The 17,996-nt window shown below is 47.2% G+C and overlaps 1 protein-coding gene across 1 annotated transcript; it reads right to left on the bottom strand.

The window, feature by feature from the left end:
* Nucleotides 1–493: 493 nt before the first annotated feature.
* On the bottom strand, nucleotides 494–17,282 carry taf4b (TAF4B RNA polymerase II, TATA box binding protein (TBP)-associated factor). Its single transcript, XM_061684235.1, has 14 exons — nucleotides 16,943–17,282; nucleotides 14,049–14,176; nucleotides 13,859–13,960; nucleotides 12,207–12,305; nucleotides 10,655–10,777; nucleotides 9,247–9,336; nucleotides 5,530–5,673; nucleotides 5,355–5,463; nucleotides 3,851–3,935; nucleotides 2,317–2,608; nucleotides 2,124–2,249; nucleotides 1,940–1,996; nucleotides 1,742–1,849; nucleotides 494–1,655 (listed from the first exon to the last, which is right to left on the bottom strand). The coding sequence occupies exons 1-14, from the start codon at nucleotides 17,280–17,282 to the stop codon at nucleotides 1,539–1,541; spliced, it is 1,920 nt and encodes a 639-aa protein (XP_061540219.1). The 3' UTR covers nucleotides 494–1,538.
* Nucleotides 17,283–17,996: the final 714 nt, after the last annotated feature.

The raw sequence follows: 17,996 nt of genomic DNA, 5'->3' as shown, positions 1-17,996 counted from the left end.
AAGAATTGTCCGGTTTCTGCTGATTTTAAAAGGGCTTATTGAGTCAGTCGGGTCCTACTTTGTGGTGAAGGCGACATGAATTCAAGCCGAAGTTGTGTGTTACTTCTTACTCGTTTGCGGCTGCAGGCGTCGGAGCGCTAAGAACGAGAGGGTTCCGGCTAAAGGCCTCACGGGGGCCCGCGACCCTAGTGAGGAGAAGCGGCTCAGAAAATGGATGGATGGATGGATGGACGGGCCTCATGGGGCAGCGGCGGCGCGGACGCCTCCCCGCATTTCAATTCCCGTTCGGCCGGGCCGGCTGGCACGCCGGCGCCCGCATCAAAACCGAAGAGCTGCAAAAGTGAAGTCACCACATTGTTACTGTAAATACTGTACAGATGTGACAGAAAGTTTTCGTTGTACCCCCCACCCCAGGTATGACATACACAAAAAGAAAAATGCTTGTGAAAGTTTTTTTAATGAAACAGATTGCTCTTTGCAAAACAACGTCAAGACAGCTTTAACACAACAAAAATATTTGACAAACACAAAATCCTAAACGTCAATCTGTGTTATTACAGTGGTGCCTTGAGACAGTTGTTGTTGTTCTGATGATTTTTTTTTTTTTTGCTTTGACTTGCGAGCAAAAATTTGTGATCCGAGCGTGCGAGGTAGGAGAAAAGTCAACTCGCTTCACAACGCGCAGCAGGTTTATCAGAAATTCTTCACATCCGACTAAACGTGAAACAAAGACATTGTGGATTTAAAACAACCCTCTGCCTTAAGAATGACCCCGCTAGCTTAATGCTAACATACAATGGAAAAAGCCACTGACGGACGAACAAAAGTAGCATTGATGCGGAAACACATGTAGACAGACAAGAAAGCAATAAGGGCACACACACATTGCTTATCCTCTGCGAAAAAAATGTTTGATACAGTGGAATCCCACATATTACTTTTCAGACCTCCTGCTTATTCACGTTTTTGTAGGGAGGATTTTTTCCTTTTCTTTTTTTCATGGCAATGATAATGAGCATCAGTAATTCACATTGCTGTAAATAGCAGTGGCTCTTCATTTGTCTTTATGAACATGTTATACTGCCCCCCGGTGGCCCAAGGCGGCCACACCAGGAGCAGCAGCACAAGGAATTGAAGCATTAAATTGTGATGCACAAGCTGTTTAACTCTTTACATTCTATTTAATTACATTATTACTTGTTTTTTTTTTATAAAGTACAATAGTTATATAATAATAATAATAATTGTAATCATATTTTCCTGATGAAAAACGTCAGAAACTGTTTCTTTTTGACGGGGGTGCGGGGTATAATGTAACAGATGAATGGCCTTTCCATTCACTTTAATGAGAAAAGAGCTTTTAAGTGTTTTGCATTACAAGTGTGATCGTGGAACAAATGAAACATTTGTATCTCAAGACAGCTCTGCAGAGTTGTCAGAATGTTGTCAGGATGGCACCTCACGGGCGGAGTTGTCAGAATGTCAAGATGGCACCAAACAGGTGGAGTTGTCAGGATGGCACCAAACGGGTGGAGTTGTCAGAGCATGGCCTTGTAGAACGTGAGTGAGCGTCGCAGGAATTGGCTGTGCTCCATGCACAGCAGCAGATCTCGCAGCGTCACGCGACTCACGCGCTGCCTGGGCGCCAGCGACACCTGATGCACACGCACACAACATTGCATTTGCACATGCACACTTCACACTCGCACGCACAATATAAAACACACGCGTCCGTCCGTACGTTGCCTTCCGTGCGGGCGAGCGCCCTCTTCTTCCTCGGGCCGATGGCCGCCAGAGCGGTGAGGTTGGCTTCTCGCTGCTGCAGCTGAGCTTCTTCCATTTGTTGTAACTCAATAAGGACACGACCACAACAACCGAGTCAGCCGAACCAGAAGCGAAGAAATCGTGGAAACTGAATTTCCACCGAGTGAAAAGTCACCTCTTTTGCTCTCTGCTTCAGCTGCTGCTGCAGCGGATCGTCAGGGTGGGAGCGACTCTGCCGGCGTGAGACAGAAGGTGGAATGGGTGAGAAATGAGAGTGGATACGGCGTCTGCGGTGATGCGGTTCGAGACAGGAATGAGTCTGGATTTGGCACGAGACAGACACGGTGTATCAGACTGACCCTGGCCAAACGCATCAGCCTGTCCCTCTCCTCTTCGTCCTTCCTCCTCTTCTTCAAAGCGTCCACCTCCTCCAGGAAACGCAGCTGTGAGCGCACGTCGCTCACTTTGTCGTGCCACGAGTCCTCCTGCGGACGCCAACCGGCCAAAAGGAGCTCAGACGGGACACAAACCGGGAAGTCCAGCCGCGAGTACCTTCAGGGCCGCCTTCCGGTGTTCCGCCATCACGGTGAGCTTCTCCAGGAGGCCGCGGAGACACTCCTGAGTGGCGTGAGAGACCAGAGCCACCACCTCGGGGCCCACTTCCGTCACCCCCAGCGGGCGTCCCGCGCGCAGGAAGCGGCCCAGCGCGGGGCCGGCGGACAGGAAGAGCTGATCCTGGCACGACCGCACCACCGAGCCCACCGCGCCGGTCAGGATCTGAGCGTTCTCCTCGCGCAGGTTGACGCCCGCCATGGACGCCACGTCGTTAATGTCGTCGTCTTCTCTGCGGGGCGTGAGGGAAGGGACGGGAAATAGCATAATTGCCTAGAAGTCAGTTTGAACGTACTATACAAAAATGGCGAAAATGTATTTTTTGCCCCTTTTTTGTCCGTATATATTATACAAGTCAGGCAACTGGACTCTTTTTGTTTTTTCCCCCTTAGTTTCTGTAAATGTTTAAAAATGACTTCGGCAATTATGTGATGAGGCTAATGTTATAATTAACAACACAGTGTAGGATTGGTTGATTAGATATATGATATGATAAATTATAAAGATTATTTTGTTAAAATTAAAAATATGTATTTGACACACACGATATTAAAAATTAAACAGTTTTGTATTCATTTTATTAGATAATTGGTTAGATATAATGAAGTAAATTATACCTTATCAATTTTTCAGGCACATTGAGACTTTTTTGTTTTGTTTTTGTTTTTTTAAATCATCATCATCTACAAATGACCAAGTCCATGTGTGTGATTTAAAAATCAAAGTGAACCTTGAGGTGAAACATTTGCCCACACTTACACAATGCGCAAGCTTGCCCATATTTGCCGCTGGTTGCTAAGTGACCCAACACCCGCCGGGTGCCTTTTCCGTCGGGTTTGGGCATAAAGTAGGTTGCAGCTCGGCAATATGCATTTGTCACCATTACAACTGAACCGAATTGCCGAATTGCGCGTTCTTCAGTTCGGGCGCTGCGCCAATTGCAGATCATCGGCCCGCCAACCGCACGGACCGGTTTCACGTGAAGACATATTTTCATAGATCAGCATCTATCAATCCATTTTCAGTACTGCTTCTCCTCACTAGGGTCGCGGGCGTGCTGGAGCCCGTCCCATCTAACTTCGGGAGAGAGGCGGGACACGCCCTGAACTGGTCGCCAGCCAATCGCAGGGCACATAAACAACCATCCGCACTCACAAACACACCTACGGGCAATTTGAAGTCTTCAATCAACCTATCACGCATGTCTTTGGGATGCGGGAGGAAATCGGAGTACCCGGAGAAAACCCACGTAGGCACAGGCGGGGCCGGGATTTGAACCCCGGTCCTCAGGACTGTGAGGCGGATGAGCATGTCATCAGTCTCATTTTTGGTCAAATATTTCCACACGCTTGAAATATAGCACGGCCGTATGCCGAAATGCGACACGCGTTACGACAGTGTCATAAAGTGACACGAGATGAGATGAAAGCATTTGGACACACAGTTGGCGTGGAACGCATCTGAATCTTCTTACTTGTACGAGCCCGAAGTGTCCCTGAAAGCAAGTCTGGTGGCGCACGGAGGATCTCGAGCAAAAGGTTGCCTCACGGAGAACCCTCCTAAAAAAAGACAAAAAAGAAAAAAAAGAACATGGATTTATGACAGTTCCTACCGCTATTTTCGGAACATCTGGTGTGACAAACTAGTTCAGACAACGACAATTGCTTTCAACACAACAGGACAGAAGGGAGTCTCAGTCATCCAGGTCATTGTAATCCACAAAGATTGAACCGAGGCAAACGGACTTTCCGTTTGTTTGTTGAGAACGGTTCACCTTTCATCCAAAAGGCTTCAGCCCGCAATTAGGTCATTTTTTGCAGCCGAGCCGATTTGAGCAAGGTGCCGACAGCCGCTGGGATAACATCAATTGGAAGACGGCGCCGGTTCCACCCGCCCGGGGGTCAGACGAATAGGAAGGACACGTGACCTGCCAAGTCGCCAACTCCTCTCCACGAAAGAAGCCCCCCATCAAACGCTCACCCGCGTAGCATCGACAACCGACTCCACGAACGTACGCTATGATTAGCTGAATTCAATCAGACGCAACCATGATCGCGTTCTCGCACTGGCACAGAAGAAGGGAAACATAAAACACGAGACTGGTGAACAAGAAAAAGGGGCGAATACTGTATATGATAGAATGAACTACTGTGACGGTGAGGCATACTGTCTGTACAGCCATAGCGCGGCTCGTAGATTTTCAAATCGTACATTTCTAATTGGATGTTGCGGATTTTTCGCGATGTCGCGTAGACGAGGCAAGTGAAGAAAAGTAAAGCAAACATCATTAGCCTACCACCGCTAGGTAGAATGAATTCTAATCCCTCGACGGGTGGTCAAGGATAAACTGTGTACTTTCAATTACAAGCACCTTCATACATCGCATGGCCGCAACTGATGCCCAGAGGCACGCGACATGCAGACTGGCTACCGGTTAGCCACTTAACAGCCAGCCAGCCGCTAGCCTGAGCCAACAACAGCTAACTCTACACTTGCATTCACCGACTCCCACGTCACTCACCGGCTCAGGCCCCGCCTTCTAAAGCCACGCATTCCAAGTTACAGATACTACAGTACGGAATGTGAGGAAGGCAACCCAGAGCCGACACAAATAATACATGCTCCTCAAATGCATATTTTGTTATGGGTATTAGTCAAAATCTATTTTCTTTTTGCGATTACTTGAATAATCGAGGGAATGATCGGAAGAATAATCAATTCTAAAATGATTCAATTGCCTCTGCCCTGATAGGACGTGTTTATAAGAGTACAGTCACGGTTAGTAAGAGTGTGGCTAGGGTCATAAAGCTTTAAAACATAAATAATCAAATAAACCTCTTTTCTCTACTTAGCGGATTTGTATGTAATTTGTGTGCATCACAGGAGGTTCTGGAACGTAACCCTGTCGAGCCATTTATACAGGACAGCAGAACAATTGCAACTTCAGAAGCCAGGTTCAAAGGTGCTCAAGGGCCTACCCGAGAAGGCTTTTCCCATCTGGACCGGGGTGACTTCGGGGGGAGAAATGGTTCGGAAGCTCTTGCAGGCCGAAGTTCTGGACTGGGGCGACGCGCTCGCTCCGCTTGACTGTAAAACAGATCATGAACAGGAATTGACGTGATTTTTATCGAGATCGCTAGGAACAGCACAGACCACCTGATGGAGGGCTTTCGGACTTGGAGCTGGGTCCACATTGGGCTTCTTCACGGCAGGGGTGCAGGAGGAGGAGGAGCAGCAGGCCTGCTGGATGAATGCCTGCGGGTCTGCGGTGAGGCAACGCACTGCCGGGAGACTTTTCTGACAGAAGAAAAAAGTAAAAGAATCCATGACTGTTATGCCGAGGCAAAACATGCTGATATGGTCGGGCTGGGCGATATGGCCTTAAAATCAAAAAGGTGTTCACAAAAATCCGATTTCCCAGTTTCATCCTTATTTTTCCCTTCACTTAGTGAAAACGCAGGCGAGCGCCGTCATCGGTTTTTCTTTTTGTCTTTCCCCCATCTGGGATTTGCTTTCTTTCTCATGAAACTACTTAAAGCTTCAAAACTGTTTTTTTTTTCCCCCACTGAGTTTTTTCCCAGCAACTTACACAGAGATCACATTTTTTGCTTCAATTCAATGGACATTATGCTCCTCCTTCTGCTGTGTGCGTCTTGGCCACCTGGAGGCAGTATAATACAGACATATAGATATGAATAAAGACAGGTCAGTCCTAAGTAAGCTACGATAATAATAGTCATTCTTCGCAGAGGATAAAGAATATAGGCGTGTGAGTATTGTTAAGATGATCTGCCTACCTGTTCTACTGTTTGTGTTCTTTTATATATTGCTTAAAGGGATAACACACGATGTCGTCACGACTCGATATTTTGTAAAACAGGAAAGAAGAATCAAGTTCGTTTCTATCTGCCCTAGCAAATGGACAGGTTTCGCCAAAAGGCGGACAAAACCTTTGGTCAAAAGAAACAGAAGAGTGACTTTGACGTTAAGATTTGTTTTACTTAGTGACACCTCAAACTATAAGACAACAAAAGCCAAACTGAGAAAGTTGTTTTTTTTGGGCAAAATCACTTTATTTACAGAAAAACAAGACACGCGATGAGCGATGCTGACCGACAGCACGACTCGAGTTCGCCATCCACTCTGTGAAAGGAGTCATCTTTTCTTACGATCACAACAGACACTTTCTACTACCTACCGCAACATACTCCGTTTATATAATACATACATATACACACTCGAGTCAAGTGTGAGGTTCCCAAACCTCTCCCTTTTTATTCCAAGATGGCGCATACCCGTTTGGACGTCTCGGATACATGCTCTCTAGTATAGTCTATGTTTGTGTGTTCTTCGTTCGTCTTTGGAAACCTTACGCGACTCACTTACACAAGGGGAGACTCGCTAACTGTATAATCGTTTAGCGCTAACGATTCTAAATCAGTACGGCATGCATTCCAGTCGCTAACCAATTACAAGCGACGATCCACCCCAAACTGAGAACAACAGTAGACCAGCTGACGACTTGAACACTTTCTACTGCAGATTTGAAAAGGACACTCCAACTACCGGAGACAAAGTCCTTGGGTGTCTTTTTTTAGACATACTTGGCATCTTTGCTTTTTGCAGACGATGCGGTTCTGTTGGCTTCATCAAGCCGTGATCCGCAACTCTCACCGGAGCGGTTCGCAGCCGAGTGCGAAGCGGTCGGGATGGGAATCGGCACCTCCGAATCGGAGACCGCGGTCCTCGGTCGGAAAAGGGCGGCGTGCCTTCTCCGGGTCGGGGATGAGATCCTGCCCCGAGTGGAGGAGTTCAAGTATCTCGGGGTCTCGTTCACGAGCGAGGGAAGAACGGGAACGGGAGATCGACGGGCGGATCGGTGCGGCGTCTGCAGCGATGGGGACTTTGTATCCGTCCGTTGTGGTGAAGAAGGAGCTAAGCCGGAAGGGAAGCTCTCGATTTGCCGGTCGATCTACTTTCCAACCCTCGCCTATGGTGACGAGCTGCGGGTCGTGACCGCAAGAACGAGATCCCGGATACGAGCGGCCGAAATGAGTTTCCTCCGCAGGGTGTCCGGGCTCTCCCTTAGAGATAGGGCGAGAAGCTCGGTCATCCGGGAGGATCTCAGAGTAGAGCCGCTGCTCCTCCGCATCGAGAGGAGCCAGATGAGGTGGGGCTCGGGCATCTGATTCGGACGCCTCCCGGACGTCCTCCCCGGTGAGTTGTTCCGGGCACGTCCCACCGGGTGGAGACCCCGGGGACGACCGAGGACACGCTGGAGAGACTATGTCTCTCGGCTGGCCTGGGAATGCCTCGGGATCCCCCCAGAAGAGCTGGATAAGCGGTAGAAAATGGATGAATGGATGGATACTTGACAAAATCAAGATGATTCCGATTCTGATGGTTCTGAGGAAGCGGAGCGGCCGACACAACCTGGAGCTGAACACGCTCGAGACTGTAGAGATGATCGTGGACTTCAGGAGGCGTCCTTCGCCACGGCTGCCCCTCACGCTGTCCAGCCGCCTCGTGTCAACCGTCGAGACCTTCGAGTTCCTGGGAATGACGGTCTCTCAGGACCTGAAGTGGGAGTTCAACACCAACTCCATCCTCAAAAAGGCCCAGCGGAGGATGTACTTCCTGCGGCTTCTGAGGAAGCACGGCCTGCCGCGGGAGCCGCTGAGGCGGTTCTACACAGCGGTCATCGAATCCGTCCTGCGTTCTTCCATCAAAGTCTGGTTCGGCGCCGCTACAAAAAAGGACAAACTCCGACTGCGACGGACAATCAAAACTGCTGAAAGGATTGTCGGTACCCCCCTACCCGCCCTCGAGGACTCGCACGCTGCCAGAACTAAGACAAGAGCGTGCAAGATCCTCTCGGACCCTCCTTCTCTCAGGTAGGCGCCGCCGATCAATGCAAACGAGAACGAGCGGACATTCCGGCAGCTTCTTCCCTCTTGCCATCGACTTCTTAAACAGCTAACTTACAATTCCATTGCAACATGCTGCCAATTTCTTTGTCTCGAGTTTGTTGTCACATTTCTGTGGGGCCAATTATATATTACTTGTGCACTCACTGTCGTAGTCTCGCCACGCTGCACTATTTGCATATCTGTTGTTGACCAATACTGGCCACTCATGTCAGAGTAGCATCTGCTCCATTTGCATGATGGACCGAAGAGTATCTGCAGCATTTGCACAATCGACATTGTCCCAGATGATCGGACTACTCGTCACTTTAAGCTGCCTACATTTCCTGAAGTCTCGGCGCCCTTTGCACAATGGTCACTGCAGCGGACTATTGCAATATTAGTCATTCGAACTGCTCTCATTGCTGGAGAACTCATCTTTTTGCACAATTGCCAAAAAAACAAAAACAATTGTACCAGAATTACCAGATTACTAGCAACCTTTTATTACTCAGTGACTGTTTTTCTCAATGTCTTTATGTCTCAAAAGTGTTCTCTGTCAATTGTCTGTTGTCGTACTCGAGCGGCTCCAACTACCGGAGACAAATTCCTCAGAAGCATCTTTATTCCAAAATAAAGATGATTCTGATAATCGAGAGATTAAGCGCCTAATATTTACCTTCAACTCAAAAGCTGAGCTGATCTCAAATCCGAAGTCATGCAACGCAACCGTCTCCAGCAATATGTTCGTCATGACAGTGGGCTTATCGACCTGAATTTCAGGCAAGCTGGGCAAGAGCCTTTTCCACGCTTACCCGTTGAAAAAAGTACTTGATGAATATGTACGACGGTGGCAGTAAACATCCATGGCAGTGAAGGAGTTTAAAAGAATTACACTGAGCAATAAACTCTACTCGACAAAATCAATTAATGGCCTGCTCTGGTGTCATGGTGCCTCACTCACCTTGAGGAAGGGCACTAAGCAGGGCTGCGGTGTGGACTTGAGCTCCCGATAGAGCGCCTGCGTGAACTCCTCCGCCTCCATCTTGCCTTCCTGCAACCACAACATGGACGTCGGAAGCTACAAATGAATCAGCGGGGATTCAAATTGACTCGGGAATCCCCGTGAAAAAACTAATCCAGTGTCAAAAGAACCAAGTCTAAAATGAAAGCTCTGCAATGAGCTACACGGATAACATGGAAGCACCATAACGGACGCTGAAAAGGAGCCATCGGCAAAGGGGGCAACCGTGGCAGATTTAATGGGAGAAAGTCTATCCAACACGGCAAGGTGAAAGAGGACGAGAGCGGCGAGGTAGCGAGCGGGCTAAGTAGATGCAGGCCAACGAGAAAGGCGGCGTTTTGGTCCGGTCCGCGAGGATGTACGGCGCCGACGAGCACAAAACAGACCGGGGGCTTTACCTGTGCCCAAGGGATCCTGGTTAAAGGAAGCCATTTTAAACGACAACAAAAACTTTTCTGTATGGAGACGCTGAAGCTAAAACGCAGTAGTCAAAACATGCCAGCGTTTACACTACATTGCCAAAGGTATTCGCTCACCTGCCTTGAATTTAAGTGACATCCCATTCTCAATCCAATCTGTTAGAAAGCCTTAAACTCCTCTGGGAAGGTTTCCCACAAGGTTTAGGAGTGCGTTTCATTCATTTTCCGTACCGCTTAGCCTCACGCGGGTCACGGGCGTGCTGGAGCCTATTCCAGCTATCTTTGGGCGAGCGGTGGGGTACACCCCGAACCGGACGCCGGCCAATCACAGGGCACATAAACAAACAACCATTTGCACTCACATTCGCACCTATGGAACATTTGGAGTCCTCAATTAACCTACCATGCATGTTTTTGGGACGTGGGAGGAAATCGGAGTACCCGCAGAAAACCCACGCAGGCACGGAGAGAACATGCAAACTCCGCACAGGCGAGGCCGGATTTGAACCCGGGCCCTCAGAACTGTGAGGCGGATGTGCTAACCGGTCTTTCACCGTGCGGCCTTTATGACCATTTTTCCGGAAGCTCATTTGTGAGGTTACACACCGATGGTGGACGAGAAGGCCTGGCTCTCGGTCTCCGCTCGAATTCATCCAAAAGTGCTCTGTGGGGTTGAGGTCAGGATTGTGCAGGCCAGTCAAGTCATCCGTGTCCTTATGAACCTTTGTGCACTGATGCACAAATCATGTTGGAAAAGGAAAGGGGCCCCATCTCCAAACCGTTCCCACAAAGTTGGAAATGCACACAGTATTAGCCCCTGAGCTCCAGTGAAAGGAATTCTGAATGCTTCAGCATAGCGAGAGATTTTGAGAGAGAGCGAGAGAGCGAGCGAGCGAGCAAGAGTGAGAGAGAGAGAGAGCGAGACCCACCAGCAGACTCCCGACCAGGCCCCGCACGTTGTTGGCCATGTTGGCAGACTTTGAGTCGCTGGACGCTAGCTTCATCAGCGTCACCAGGAAGTTCTTGCACTTCTTCACGCTCTCCAGCGTCTCCTGGTGGACAGCAGGACAAAAGGCAACTTTGCGGATGTTTGTCCTCAACATCCCCAGTCGAACATTTCAAGGGGGGACTCACACCGGCGCCTCGAGGTACGAGCCCGATTCGTTTCGTGACCACGCTCGCAGCTCCTATCTCAAATCATCTTTCCCCGTTGAAATGTTGAAATGAATGAACGTGCCCTGGCCTCCCCCCAAAAAAGCCAACAATAATGTTTGTTTTTTAAATCGGCAAAATAGCCCTCTTACATATTGAACTTGAGAGAAAAGGTTAAAAAACTGGGCTATAACATAATTAAATAGAATGTAAAGATTTAAACAGTGTATGCATCACAATTTCACGTTTCAATTCAAATTCGATTTGAAAACGGAACACAAAAATCTAATCTTTGAAAAATATAGAATATTAAATTAATAGATAAAAGGTTTAGTGTTTCTGTTTTGAATTAGACAATGCATGTATATATTCATGATTTTGGGTTCAGATGTAAGTAAACGTATGCAGATGTATATACGCATGTGTGCATAGGTGGTGCATATACGTGTGCGTGAGTATGTTTGTATCAGTGTACCGTACATCATGTATGTAATATGTTTGAGTCTACACCGCTGAGATCAGGTTATTATTTGTCTGACTTGAAGAGAAAGAATCCAAGCGTGCGGCAATTTTAAGCTGTGCTTTAGCTGTAACTCATACAAAATAAGAGTCAGCACTACCCTGTGACTCAAGAAGGCGCAATAATTGTCATTTTACGCAAACGATAAAGAATATATCGCTGGCCTCGAGTCAAAACCTGCTAAATCCAAATTTGGTCAATTTTTTCACCAATCAATACAAAGTGGTCAGTCCCCACTTGGGTCTGTCATTTTTACAAAAGATTGAACAATCTTAAGTGTTGATAATGGCTTGGCCTCTTTGACGATCCAATGTTCATATTTTTATAGCGTAAGGTTTCAGTGACGGAGGATACTGAATTTACGGAAAATGGTGCAGATGGGAATAAGGTAGATGATGAAAAGCAGGGCCCCCAGGACAGAGCCATAGGGCACACCTGAAGTGACCGGGTAGAGGTTGGAAGAAAAGGATTCTAGCTGAACGAACTGACCGCAGGTACGAATGAGACCAGTCTAGGGCGGTGTAGGTGAAGCTGATGGAGGAGAGACTATTGAGGACGGGCTGTGAGATGGTGTCACAGAGGACGAGACGGAAAGTGAACCGACGTCGGCTGCAACGAGGAGATCAGGAGTTGAGTTTGCTGCCAGCATACAACGCTCGTATCTCAAATCCCTACTCGCCAGCCGAAGCAAAAACAAACAAAAAAATTAGCTGAACAAAGGCACTTGTATCTCAAGGCACCGCTGTATTATGGACAATTGCCTTAATCTGAAATGAATACAGGACTTTCGCACAGGCGTAAGCACTCACCTGACTAAACGCAGGCGGGGGCTCTTTCTTGGTTTCCACGGCGACCGGCTGAAAAGGAGGCCCTGTGTTCGGCTGCCACGGTGCGGGTCGGAACCGCGGCTGGATTGGGAGTCATGCCGATCACCTGAGGGCACAGAACCACGGATGAACGCTTTACACACAAACCATGATAACGTTTTAGGCATTTTAGTATTACCCTTTAAAATGTTAACGATTGTAGGTGAAAGACTGGTTAGCACATCTGCCTCACAGTTCTGGGGAGTTGGGTACAAATCCCGGCCCCGCCTGTGTGGAGTTTGCATGGTCTCCCCGTGCCTGGGTGGCTTTGCTCCGGGCACTCCGGTTTCCTCCCACATCCCCAAAAACACGTACGACGTGCTAGGTTGACCGAAGACTCTAAATTGCCCTTCGGTGTGAATGTGTGCGCGAATGGTCGTTTGCTTCTCTGTGCCCTGCGATTGGCTGGCGACCGGTTCCTCACGCCCAAAGATAGCTGGGATAGGCCTCAGCGCGCCCACGACCCGCGTGAGGATAAAGCGGTACAGAAAATGGATGGTTACGACTGTATTTTACGGCTCTGCTGTTGTTTTTCGGCTTCTCACATAACAACCAATGGAGAAAAAAGACAGATATTAGTTTCCATTTTGTGTGTGCACTTTTCCTCATCTTTGTGAATCGTTTTCTATGATGTTTATATTTTTTTTCTAAAAGGTTTTGTATTTGTTATAACATGGTATTAGTTTTAATATTGGTTACATTTCTTGATAGTATTTTGTCCTAATATTGTTTTCGTACTATTTTCTAGTTTGGGGGGGGGGGGGGGGGTTCCTCATACTTGTGCATTTTTTAAAATATTTTTTAATTATGACTTGTAATTTTGTATTCTTATATTTTTATAACATTCATCGTTTTAACATTGGTTATACTATTATTTGTTTTCCCCAAATTCTTTTGTTTAATATTTTGATATTCTTTTCTACTATGGATGTATTTTCACCAGATATTTTAGTCGTATTTTCTCATCTTTTTGCATAGTATGTGTACAATATTTTTTGTAATTGTTTGTTATTATTTTTATTTTTTTTACTAATTACTATTTTTCGTGTACTTTTGTATCGTTTGTCTAATTTGTATTGTCTTGTATTTCTATTTATAATAGCTGCAGTTCTTGTCATTATTTGTTTCCCGATTGTTTTCCTATTTTTGTAGCTTTTTTTTACGATACATCTAATATTTTTCTATTTGTTTATAATACTATATATGTGTATTTTAATCTCATATTTGTGCTTTTTGTCAAATGCTTTTGCCTAACATTTTTACTTTTTGACTAATATATTTGTTTTTTTTGGTGTGTAATATTTTCATCTAGTATTTTTGAATTAGTTGTCTAGTATTTTTGTGTCTTTCATCTCATACTTTTGTATATTTGTCTTCTTGGTTTAATATTCTTGTATACTATGTCTAATATTTGGGGATTTTATCTAACATTATTGTATTCCCCCCTACTCTCTTTTGTGTGTAATATTTAAAGCATTTTTGCTGTTAGATTGTGCAGGTGTACCTATCGGCGATGAGAGTTTTGCTCACTGTCATTGCGATACGAAATGTGTTTGAACTCTACACAGAAGAGCGGCGGGAGCGCCGTGCCAGACCTTGACCATGGCCGCGTTCTGGACCGCCGCCGGCTGGAAAGTCGCAGAAGCCGTCATCCTGATCATCGTCACCTTCTCGTTGCCTTGACTTGCGGATGTCGCCTGATGTGCGAAAGCATCACAGACATCTTTCAACACGGACGACGACCGCGGGCGTAGGCGAGTACGGGCCCTCGGGGGGTACGCGTACCTGTGAGGCCGGAATTCCGCTCGCCGGGCTGTTGCCGGATCTCGCTCCCTGCTGTGCCTGAGCCTGTGCCAAAGCCTGCTGGGACATCAGCATCAGCTGACCGCTGTCACTGCGGATCAGCATCATACCTGTCCGTTAAGGACACATGTAAACAGTGTTACACAGTGGCGCCTTGAGACAGAAGTTGAATTTGTTCCCCGACCACGCTCATCACCCAAAACACATTCAACTTAAATGAACTTGAACTGAAATAAACTGAAATTAGAAAATGCTATTCATCCGCTCCAGCACTCCCCCAAAACAAATGTGTTCCATCGTGTGACATATTGCACTCTATATTTAATTTTATGAAAACATACAGTAATGACAAAGAGAATTATAGAGAAACGTAAAGAATTATACATGTTTTTCCACATTTGTTTTTCTTCAATTCAATGGACAGTGAGGCGCTCCTTCTGGTTGGCCACCTGGGGGCAGCATAATGCAGACATAAGGCTATACATGAATGAGACTGTCAAAATTGCTCCGTAAGATGCTGTAATATTAATCATTCTTTCCAGAAGATAAAGACTATACGCCTGCGAGTGCTCTTATATTGGGCTCATCAAGTCTCTTTAATGCAACATCCCTACCTCCTCAAAACATTGAAGGCGACCCGGAAGTTGTTACCAAGCCGCCATATTCAGGGTCGTCTCCAGGCAAATCGAGGAGCTTCAACGGGCGAGCTTAAATCGAAGGCTAGCCGTTGTATCCTTTGCGGAGGTCTTCTAGCTGCTCGATGGCGACGTCTGAAAACGGGCGTGCATTCCTCACTTTACTTTGAATATTCAGATTTTACTTTATTACATTGTCTCACGGTCGCGATGACTAACCAATTGCCTATTTCTAAGGATTGTAGTAATCAGGCTGTCATTTTGACAATTCTCTCATTTTCCCCCAAGCATTCCTGCCTCGCACCTCCGTCGATATCCTCGAGAGAACGTCTGGCGGGAGGAGCTCGCAAGAAGAAGCAAGGCGCTCGGAAGTTGCGACTATAGAAACGAAATGAGTCCGTGGTCTGTCGAGATGCGTTGCCCTGCCACTGAAGTACAAATATCCGTTGCTCGAAGGGCGACGCCGATGCTACTGGTTCGCCCGTCAAAGGCGTTTTGCATTGTTGGTTAACATAACCCAAAAGGACTCCTTTAAAGCAAAGCTATGCGCTTGCTTTACATGCACGTGCAAATCTCTTTGTCCGTCCAGCCGTCCATTTTCCGTACCGCTTTATCCTCACGCGAGTCGCGTGGCGTGCCGGAGCCTATCCCAGCTCTCTTCGGGCGAGAGGCGGGGTACACCCCGAACTGGTCGCCAGCCCATCGCAGGGCCCGTAGAAACAAACGACCATTCGCGCACACATTCATAGCGAAGGGCAATTTAGCGTCTTCACTCAACCTACCACGCATGACTGTGCTGTGAAGAAGTTGGACGTTTTTGAAACGTAACCTCCACTTAAGACAGACAAGACAGCAGCTGCTGTGCACGGCGACGGCACTCACTCGGTCACACCATTTCAAGGCACAACACATGAACGTACTGCAACGTGTGTGTGTGTGTGTGACTTGAGGCTTATTTACACGTCATAGTTTTTGGGGTTTACATTCTCTCATCGAGTTCATATAGACATATGTTTGCCATACAGTGCAACAGTTTTCGGGGGGGATTGGAACAGATTAATCGCATTTCCATTCATCTCAACGGGGAGAGTTGATTCGAGTCTGTAGATGTGACTAGATCGGAAAGCTGATGGCAAATTCAGCCCCTGAAGCGACATGAAACTTGTCTACCATGAGGGCACCAACAAAGAAAAGGCCCAAAAAGACAGAGAAAGTCGACCATTTTGGTTTCAAGCGGCCATTTAAGGGTAGCGTTCGGCCATTTCCGGGTGATCAAAGATGAACTGCTCAGGATTTTGCCGGCATGTTACCAAATTTTAACTGCGGATACTATGCACACGTACCACGCTAAATTACGAGGAATTCAAAAAGTTCCCGTCCTTGATTGTGGGCAGAAAATGGTGGCAAAAACGGATGGGTCGCCACAAAACTCTCCTAATTTAGCCCATGATTTTGTACGTTTACTTCAGTTAGACTTAGCAACATGACATCTGGCGGGCGAGTCTATCACGCGTAACAAACAAACAAAACAAGTCTCAAGAAGACATGTCAGAAAAGACACGGGAAGACTTCTATTGTGGTTTGTAGCAGACATTTTAGGATATGAGTAAGGGCTGTAGGCTACAAAGAGACTTGAAAAACACAAAATGACAAAACGGAGAGAGAAAAAAAACAAACAAAAAAACTCATTAATTGCGAATGGTGCGTGACCGCAAAGCTTCGCGACTCCCGCTAGCGCATCCTTTTGAAAATGTTTAGCCAGTCTGACCGAACAACATGAATTTTGCAGACCAAGAAAAAAAGTCTCAAGAAGCCGTGACCAAAAGAACACTCGGGAATTGGGCCATTTTGGTTAGAAGTCGCTTTTGTAGGCTCTTTTCCAGCTTTCCTTCAAACCCAAACTGGTTTTGGAGAGATTTGGTGGCAAATTTGAAGCACGTCCTCTACACCACGAGACAGATGAACAACACTGAATTTCCAAAAATGTGACTTTTCACCATTATGTGCAAGTGGAGCACAGTAGCAAATTTTGGATGACACGACGGCAACAAAAACTAATCCCGGAGCTCGTTTTGAAAATTCTGCCTTCGACATTCAATTTGGTAGACCGCGAGAAATACCAAGAAGATTTAGCCGGACAAAAACAGCCCAATTGTGCCATTTTAGGGTCGGTCCTTCAGCAGAGAACTTCGAAGCGTGTATACTGGACAGTTTCTGTCATATGACTTCCAAGTCCAATACCTGCTGGGATCTGGATGTTGGCGGGCCGAGGCGCCACGGGCAAAGGTGGTCCGGCCGGCCTAGGCACCGTAATCACCACCGTCCTCCTCTGGGCCGAGGCCGAGGCCGAGGCCGGGGTCACGGGGGCCTGGCTCGCATTCAGAACCGGTTTGGCGACCTTGGCCGTTACCACCACGATGGCGGAGGACGACGTCGGGGGGGCCTGAACCGAGGAGGCGGGTTGGTGGCCGTGGCCCTGGCAAACACCTGGAGAAGGCACGGGGACCTGGAAGCTCCTCCCTGGAATGCCGCTGGCCTCTCCCGCTCGTCCCGTCCCCGCGGGGGCTTTATTCGTCGCCATAATTGCTTCCAAGTGGGAATTGTGTCTTTATTCGGAGCCTTCGTCACTTTTAAGTGGACAACACAAATGGGAGTTGTACCGTTGTTACATTTTTCAAAGAAACCTGGGAACTTACCCAAGTGTCGCGAACGTCGCCGACCTTCTGGAACACTCGAAGGCTAAACGGGCGTTGAGCTGCCGCCGACAGTTGCTCTCGGATCGTTGATTTGCATTTTAGTGGCGCGTCAAAGCCAAATGTCTTCGGCTTCGAACAAGGCGAATTTCGAACAATGCCCAACTTTGAAATGTTTGCTAACGCTGCCAATTTGGAGACTTTGGATGAAACGCGTTGTCAAGCCACGTCACGAAAAGGAGTCCACATTCACTTGTTGCACAAAACCTTGCATGTTGTATACGATAACGGATGGTTCGCCGAGTGCGTTTTGGGGCGAGAATATGTAAATGAGCTCTTCAGGTGACACTGAACGGTGGTGCGTTCAAGGCACACAGGAAGATCGCCTGGCACGTGTTCAATTGACGTTCCTTTCGTTTATTGTCTGCATGGAAATGACCCAACGCCACCTTTGAACGCCAAATACACTGGCAATTAACACATTAACACTGTATTCTTTATGTTCGGCTGCTGCGGGACAAAAGAATCTGAAATATGACAACGGAACCCTTGGAGGCGATCCAATGTTGTGGAGCAAAAAAAAAAAAAAAAAAAAAAAAGGA

This window comes from Phycodurus eques, chromosome 8 (assembly GCF_024500275.1).
Source record: "Phycodurus eques isolate BA_2022a chromosome 8, UOR_Pequ_1.1, whole genome shotgun sequence".
Taxonomy (NCBI): Eukaryota; Metazoa; Chordata; class Actinopteri; order Syngnathiformes; family Syngnathidae; genus Phycodurus; species Phycodurus eques.
Note: the sequence above shows the minus strand (reverse complement) of the source record. Positions and strands in the feature narration are given on the sequence as shown.